Genomic DNA, 8,872 nt, shown 5'->3' with positions numbered 1-8,872 from the left:
ATCCACACTATTGAAATGTGTTGTCATGCAAAGAAATAATTCTTACTTATGCAATATCAGTCATAAGAAGCAGATGCCAAAAGGCTGCAATTATAATTAGAGGTTGTACATGTCCTGGTCTGAAGTTACTTATGTAAAAGCATTTGGCAGAATGCATAGTAGTCAATGAGACATGGAACTGCACAGTGCAGAAAGTTGGCCCCTAGTTTCCTTGGCAGAGCACCAGTGTTTACAGCTAATAAAGTCAATTTGGCTTCAATTCAATGGGAAATTAACAAGACGTGCAATGCAACTGATTAAATGAATGACATCCACTTGTTAGGATGGGCTAACAGGGTAGGCATTAAGCCTTTATAAAGCAGCTGTACAAGGCAGCAGAAGTGGACATCGCAGAAGCAGCCCGAGGCCATGCCAGTCCAGAAGCCAGAGGGGGGCTCCCCTATTGAAATCAATCACTGTCCTTTACTTCCCCCTCTGCAATCTGGTTTCAGTGTCTTCCTTTCTATTGAAATGTCTTTACTTTCTGTGACTGATTCCCAGCTATCTGCCCGCTATACTAAGCACTCTTGCCTTCTTATTCTGCTTGATCTATCTGCTGCTTTTGATAGTATCTCTTGGTATTTCTGGCTTTGTTCACAAGTGGTTCTGTTCTTATTTAGCTAATTACACATATTCAGTTTCGTGGGTTTGTCATTCACTCTCTCCCTCTACTCTACAGATACGGGTTCCCCAAGGCTTTGTTCTCGTGCCTCTTTTTTCTTTGTATACAATTCCAGTCTCTGCTGTTATTCCCATAATTTCTCCTGTCATCTTAATGCAGATGGCACTCACCTTTTCTTCTCTTTTTCGGAGAGTCTGCATTCCAAACTTTCTGCATATCCTTCCTCCATCCACTCTTGACCTTAATTCATAAAAACTGAAGCCTGTTTTCCATGAGGCCCAATTCCCCCTCCTATTACTCCTCCCTCCATACACTTTCCTCCTCTCATTTTAGCTACTGCTCGCTTTTGCAGGCACTTGCTTTCCTAATGTTTGACGTAAGTAAACTTCTTGCTCCTAGCATTATTCTCTCTTTAGTTTTAGGCCTGCTTCTCAACATGCCCCACTTTGTTCTATTTTCCACTCTTTGTCCATCTGATCGGCTCTCTCTTATGTCGTGATTCCATCATGTGGGCTCTTGCTTTTCTCCAATGGCTATCTTTTGAGTTCTGCCTTCACTATCGGTTACTTTGTATTTAAATGTCTCTATGGCATGGCACCCTCTTGTCAGCTCTCTTTTATCCTGGTACAAACCATTGCATCCCTCAATGTCTCTTCCTTCTCTCTGTTCCCCATCTCTCTGGTGCTCAATCTTGTTACCATTCCTTCTCTCTTCTGGCTCCTAAATTCTGGAATTCTCTCCCTCTGGCTAGTAAATCCCTTACCTCATGTTCTTCCTTTTCGAAATCAGTTGAAAACTCACTTTTTTGTTCCTCCTAAATAGTTAATTGTACACTCATTTTACCTTATTTGTACTGCTGTTATTAATTGTGTCAACAATTTGGCAATAAGCGCTATATTAGCACAAATCAAAAGTTTTCAATAAATGGTGCACCCTGCAGATCCCCCAGTACTTGACTGCCGGGGTAAAATAGAGCTAGCAAATTATTTAATGTCTAGGCCATGACTATAGTTCTAGTCTATGAGCCAATAATTGCCCTTTAACCCATTTTTAAAGAATTCTGAATTGTAATGCTTGCTTCACTACATTGTAGGTAAAACTAGATGACAGAGTTGAACTGGCTTGGTACTAAGAAGCAAACAACTTTCAGGTGCCTTCAACTTGAGGCCTAAAACATATCCCTTTTCCAAGGTTTCCAAAGTCCAATTTTTTGCCTATTTTATATATTTTGAGGGCTCAAATAATCAATATTCACAACATTGGGCCTCATTACACGGTAGGCGGAGGACCAAGGTGCTATTAGCACCTTGGTCCATGCCGGTAAAATACCAGCACCATCTTGGTGGAAAGGGAAATTACCGCCCTATTGCAAGGTTGGCGGGGCGGTAATTCCCCCCCATTGCCCTTCCCCATTCCCATTTTTGCCTCATAGGGCTCTATGGGAATGGGGAAAGCGCTAATTACGGTGCCGCAAATTGCGGTACCGTAATTAGCACCTTGGTCCCTTTGAGGGTTGGTTTTTAACGCCTGCTAAACAGCAGGCGTTAAAGTACCTACCCGCAAAGGGACCTCGTAGTAAGGCGGTAAGGGTTAACGGTCACCAGTACCATTACCGGTGACCGTTAACCCTTACCGCCTTCCGTGTAATGAGGCCCAATATCTTTTTCTTCTCCATGGTTATGCCATCAAGAGAGATTATGATTTTTGTTAGGTTAGCCTTTCAACGAACATAACGATGGCTGGTGCTGCCCCTCATCCTTCTTTGGCCAGTATAAGTGGGTCCATCAAAGCACAGAGGAAGGACGAGAGGAATCCTTTGCAGGGGGATTTCGAATGCTTTGCCTGTAATATTTTTATCCATGGTTCTAGGTTGTTCTTAGTTAACTGCCAAGAGAATTCATGGACCTCTAACAGAGTTTTTAACCACTGCCATCAAATTGGATAATTCGTTATTTTGGGGTTGCTCTGTATATCCTCACCATCCCCTGGTTCAGCAATCCACACAGCACCATGCTTTCGAGTATGATTTTACATTTTAATGGGACACAATTGTCACACCCATATTGCTGATATGAAGTGAATAGAAGAGTAGGATGCTGGGTATCTACACAACTACTTTATTGCTAATATTTGGAACTGTATATTTGTTACACCATCCATTGGTCACCTTACGCACACGAATACCCGTGCAGTCACTAAGCCCTCCATCTCAGGTCCTGTTCTGCCTTCCCCTTCTGACCTCATGTCCTCACTCCCTCAAGCAGCACGGCAGCGGCGCACACAAGGGCATCTAACGCGCTATGGTCATATTCACCCATTGCAACGTTGGCAGCTGCCCTGGCGTCTTGGAGACAGTCGACGGAGACGCCGGCTTTTTCCTTTGCTTCGTCACGCCCCCAGGAAGACCCGGCAGCATTTTAAAAACTTGGGTCATGTGACAAGGAAACGTGCTACATCATCGGTCATGTGATGGGTCATGTGACACTCCTAGGCCGCTTTAAAACCGGAGAGGGAACGCTCATTCAGTGCTTCACAGCTGACCCAATCAGGCACTGTTCGGCGTCTTCCTGTCTCCACATCTTGAACCTGGACTACGGACTGTTTTTCTTGCAGTGCCTATTTCTACAACAATCTACGCCTACCTGCTGCTGCTTGCTACACTCTGCAGCCACACGGAACACCTCCATTCTCATCTTTGTTCTTCCTGTCCCCAGACCCTTGGTAAGCCCCTTAATATGTGTTACTTCGCTATTCAGTGTATTGTTTGCCATTGTACTGACCCATTGCTTGCTTTACAGCGGTCGAGGGGTCAACGGTGTTCTTGGTTCCTGACGTTCTTCGGCACTCAAACAACCTGTGGCCTCAAGGATTGCTCAGGAAGTTATTTGTATCTTTCTGAGTGGACCTGTGGACAGATGCCCCATAATCTTCACGACCATCAAGTCATAACAATATTGTTTGATTATACTATTTTTAATACTCATTATCTCTACAATAGAATGCATATACACCCGTTATAAAAGAGAATGAGAGCATTCTGAATATGTTTCTATTTATCGGCACAAGAAACACTAAATTGCAAGTGCAGTTATTTGTGGAATATGTATTGATAACATTAAATGTTTATCATAGACACAAGAGTAAGAAGCATTGATTCCTATATACTCTAGATGTACACCCACAATATTGCTGTTCAGTAGTAAGCCAGTCATGTGTACCGACATGTAAAGAGGGAGACCTTCCCCCAGTGCTATTTGTCCCTTAGCAATAACCTCACAGTTCTATTGAAACACAATTTATAGTTGGGCACCACATGTGAATACATGTAGGAATTAAAAAATGCATTTTAATGTGGAGACAAATCAAACAAGTGAAACAAAGTCAAAATCATTTTGGACAACAAAAAAAAGAAGTCCTTCGTTAACACGATCCGTCTCCATTAAAACCACATCCGAAATTCAATTGTTCAGCACAAATCTTATTGCCGAAGGAGGCCCTTGAGAACAGTGTAAATTTCATGTACTCTGCTACTTGGTGGACACGCTCTGGCTATCGCGTTCACCAATTGTATGTAAGCTAGTGACATGCTCATGTGTGGTAGTTTCCCTTGCACCAAGTGCAGGGATTAAACTCTCTCCAGAGCCCTGCATCGGGCACAGCACTCTTCACTGCTGCAAAAGCTTCCACAGACCCAGGTGAACATTTAGACTTTCTTTGGGCATGTAGGGTATTAGGAAAATCACAAGGGGATCTTCATGACAAACATGAAGCGTTGTGTGGTGCTATCTAAGGAACAGGCTGAGTTCTGAATGTTCTCAAAAGGGGTCTTACATCTGTCTTGACCACACACATAGACTTATATGGGGCAATTTGGTTCACTGATTTTCAAAACAGTGTCACATCTGATCTGAAGAACTGGGCCTTGAATTATAGGAGGGAGACCAGAACAGAACAATTGGGTGGGTGTTCAGCTCTAAAGCAGTGCAGGGGGTAGTTTACTCATAGCATAAAATGTTGATGTCCTCGCACTAGAAACCCTTATACACTTTCAGATTTGGGCTGCTAGGTGGAGAAGGATGCTTGTCTTGTAATGCCCTAAGGGGAACTTGTCCCATATTTTTTATGACTGTATCAAAGTGAAGCGTTACTGTAATGGGATATTTTCCAGGTTCCATGTGATGATGGATTGCCCAATTAGTGAAATATGGGAGTTAGTAGTGTTGGACATTAGCAATCAATTAGGAAACGTTGGGGACAGTTGACATTTTAATTAACAAGTGTTAGTTGACAAGATGGTAATCTTAAGGTTGGAGGACTGGTATCTCTTGGATCTTTAGTGTGAATACAAGTTTAAGAGATCTTTACCTCACCTACAATCGGAAATGAACTGTTAGTAGAGAGCAAGACTGCGCTGTGATGTGTCCCCACTGCACAGCTACTGATTTTGTTAATTCACAGATTTCTACTTTTTCATGCCCTGCACTGTTTTTCTTTTGAGTTAATCTATACATATGTTTTTCAAAAACAGACACTTCTCAGCTTTATAAAACATTGTGTACAAAATATACATGGTACAAAATTGTACAAAAATATATATTTACATAATGCATGCAGATTTAATGAAACACTGACAGCGGAATGTCAGTAAAGCCACATCTGTTACTACTGTATCGTTGGTATTTCTGTAATATGGGCTGACACCCTAGATTATCACTGCCGATAATAGAAATGTTCGCCAGCGGTAATCTGGGCCAATAGAATGCAAAGGCTGTACTAAGGGCCGAGGTGTAGACCAGTGTTATGAGCCCCATGACAGAATCTACAGGCATTTCATATTTGGACGTTTTCCTCTGGATTCATAAAGCAATTCTTCTCTTGGCCCAACATTCCATGTAGTCATTTATCATTTGATCTTTTGCTTTCGTTTCAGTTTCTCTTTTCATTAGTATTTCACTGTTAATTACTAAGCAACAGTCGTTTATGTACTAATTATTTGTACCTTTCACTATGCATGTGCTGTCTCTCATTGTCTTTTCTGTACTAATTATAATTTCTTATGTTTATTATTATTATAATTTTGTTAAATGTTTAGATTTTTCCCAGGATATCATCACTCAGATGGGTTCCTGTTTGAATTAATTCTGAGCCAGGAATGTTGGGATCAAATCCCTCATGTAGTTCAGGAGAGCAATCAGACTTTTAACACCTCTGTGTAATCCTTCCCCCTCCACTCTCCCCTACATTTACCCCCACCTACCCTCCTGGTGTTTCTCTTTCTTTCACTTGTCATTCTGATCTTGATTGCCAGTGCTAAGAGGCAACTCGCTTTGCCATGTGCAAGATTCAAATGACCATACATTTGAAGATAAAGTTCTATGCATTATGTAAGAGCGAGTCGGCTGCTTTTCAGGGTTCAACTACACAAAGGGTTAAAACACTTGCCATACTCCAGGCATCTGAAGGACCTTTTCAAAGAATGGATCCTCTGATGCCTGCTCAGCACTGAGGAGTGTGTAAAGCTTAACTTGCACTCTGTACGCTCATAGGGTTTCTCCCAGATATGGCAGCTCGGATTCCTTCTCATGGTTGAGATTTCATGGCAGGTGTTTTGTACCCTGCACCCCTGGGTCTTCTCCCAAGTATGGCCCTTTGATGAAATATGCGAGGATTTACAAAATCTTCACTTGCACTGTGTGCGTCTTCTGATGTCTGCTCAGTGCTGAGGAGTGAGTGAAGCTTTTCTTGCACTCCGTGCATCCATAGGGCTTCTCGCCAGTATGGATCCTCTGGTGTCTGCTTAGAGTAGATGAGTGTCTGAATGTTTTCTTGCACATTGTGCATTCATAAGGCTTCTCTCCAGTATGGATCATGTGATGTTTGGTCAGATGTGAACTCATAGTGAAGCTTTTCTCACATTCCGTGCACTGGTATGGTTGTTGTCCAGTACTGATCTTCTGGGACTGGCTTAAATCTGAGCTTTTGTCACCTTCTGTAAACTGGGGCAATCCATCTCCGGTGTGAGATTTCTGATGTTGCCTCAGGTATGACATAGAGTTATACTGCTTACCACATTCAGTGCATTTGTAGGGCTTTTTCACAGTATGGGTAATGTGATGCCTGATCATATTTGCCTTCTGAGCAAAGCTTTTCCCACACTCAATACACTGGTAGGGCCGTTCCCCAGTATGGATCTTCTGATGCTCATAAAGATTTGAGCTCTGAATGAAACTTTTCTCACATTGCGTACACTGGTATGGTCGTTCCCCTGTATGGCTCCTCTGATGCTGGTACAGATGCGAGCTAGAAATAAAGCTTTTCTCACATTGCGTACAGTGGTATGGTCGCTCCCCAGTATGGATCCTCTGATGCTGGCTTAAATGTGAGCTTTGTGTGAAACTTTTGTCACAATCAGTACACTGATACAATCCTTCTCCGGTGTGTGATTTCTGATGTTTCCTCAGGTAGGACATAGAGTTAAAGCGCTTGCCACATTCAGTGCATTTGTAAGGCTTTTGCCCAGAATGGATCATGTGATGCTGGGTCAGCTGTGACTTCACAGGGAAGCCGTTCCCACACTCTGCACACTGGTATGGCCATTCTCCAGTATGGAGCTTCTGATGCTGGTGTAAGTTTGAGCTCTTTGTGAAGCTTTTATCACACTCCATACACTTATAGGGTCTCACAATGGTGTGGGATCTCTTGTGTGTAATTAGACCTGTCATGTTATGGAACCTCCTCCCACAGACAGTGCAGGTAAATGCTTTACCCTTCATGTGGACCCTCATATGTATCATGAGTTGGGAAGGCTCTGTAAAGCTCTGATCACAGTATGTGCATCTTCTGGGGTTCATTTGCAGGCTCTTGGTTCTGGCTCCATTTTCTGTTGAAGGAAGCAGATGTGTAAGGTGTTATTTATGTTTATTGAGTTTATATAGCACTTTACTCCAAAGTGCTTTACAGAGTAACAACAAGATACAGTAATGAAAGAAGCATATTTACAAACATGAAACAAACCAGAAGTACAGTATGTGGAACAATTTGCTCAAAAGGAGGGAGGGGAGGAGAGAAGAGGTAGGTGAAGGGTATACTGTCATTGTACAGCCTAACAATGTATAGAACTGGGATAGAGCTGAGTTCTTGATCCCATTTCCTTCGAACATGAGGGGAGAGCCTAAGGGAATCCATTTGACACTGATCCAGCAGGTTACATTCAGCCACAAAATACAATGTTGACACCTAAACATCATTTATAGGTGTACACTCTAAAATAAATACTCATAAAATAACCTCTTTTGAGCATTCCTCTGTCCAGAACATTAAAATAAACAAGATATAATTACTGAGCGAATGATGCAATAATTTAAAATTATAATGACCATATCCTGATATACTATTAATTGCAGGAAAAATTGGAAATACCTTAGTAAAAAACCCACTTTTACCATGTAATGCAGAGTTCATCATAGAAAATTAAGGAATGTTTTTAATTTCAAATTTTTTTATTTGTGTTTTCAGTACACATGATAGAATTCCACAATTTAATAAAAACAACATACAGAGTACAAAATACAATAAGAGGGATTAAAAAAGGAAAGGAACAGCATACAATTTGTTCCAGTTAAAACAAACAGCAACTGATCATATATCAATTTTAAAAATAAATTAATTTACATTGATATGAGTAATTAATAGTTATAAACCACATATTTGTCTTAAATCATTTTCTCCTTGATCTGTAACCTTATCCAATTCTAAACATATTTCCGTCAACAAAGTAACCAAAACTAGAATAAGAGAAAGTTGAGAGCTTGTCATGAGTCTACTCCACAGACTTTCAGTTAATACAGAAGAACAAGAATGAAAAAATGGTCCTAAGCTTTATATTCTCGGATTAGTTAATATCAGACAATACACCACAAGATGGTACAGAGCCTCTGGGGAATCAGTGCCACACAGCCTACACCCTCAGAGCTCCTTAGGAAGGCCTAATTTCAGCCGAACCACCCCAATAGTAGATAAACAATTCAGTCTAAATTTAAAATACCAGTCACAAAATTGATAGGATTGAAATTTCCCCAAGACAAATTCTTACATCTTTTTAAGGTAAATAGAAAATCTAATTTCCCTTATAGAGTTTTAATCTCCACAGGTCCTGAATATCCATCGATCTGTCCCAATATTGTATTTTCTTTTTCAACATGTCATCAGATT

The 8,872-nt window shown here is 41.2% G+C and overlaps 1 protein-coding gene across 4 annotated transcripts in view; it reads right to left on the bottom strand.

The window, feature by feature from the left end:
* Positions 1-3,615: 3,615 nt before the first annotated feature.
* The window catches only part of LOC138489469 (zinc finger protein 436-like), a 246,579-nt gene continuing 241,322 nt past the window's right edge, over positions 3,616-8,872 (bottom strand). For all 4 annotated transcript variants that reach the window (XM_069617200.1, XM_069617201.1, XM_069617202.1 and 1 more), the window contains one exon: positions 3,616-7,541. In XM_069617200.1, the coding sequence (XP_069473301.1) occupies positions 6,331-7,541 (1,211 nt within the window). In that variant the 3' untranslated portion in view covers positions 3,616-6,330. The remainder of the gene's footprint in view (positions 7,542-8,872) is intronic.

The sequence above is a fragment of the Ambystoma mexicanum genome, chromosome 9, assembly GCF_040938575.1.
Source record: "Ambystoma mexicanum isolate Mex_15411 chromosome 9, UKY_AmexF1_1, whole genome shotgun sequence".
NCBI classification, from domain to species: domain Eukaryota; kingdom Metazoa; phylum Chordata; class Amphibia; order Caudata; family Ambystomatidae; genus Ambystoma; species Ambystoma mexicanum.
The sequence above is the reverse complement of the archived record's forward strand: the minus strand, read 5'-3'. Positions and strand labels throughout refer to the sequence as shown.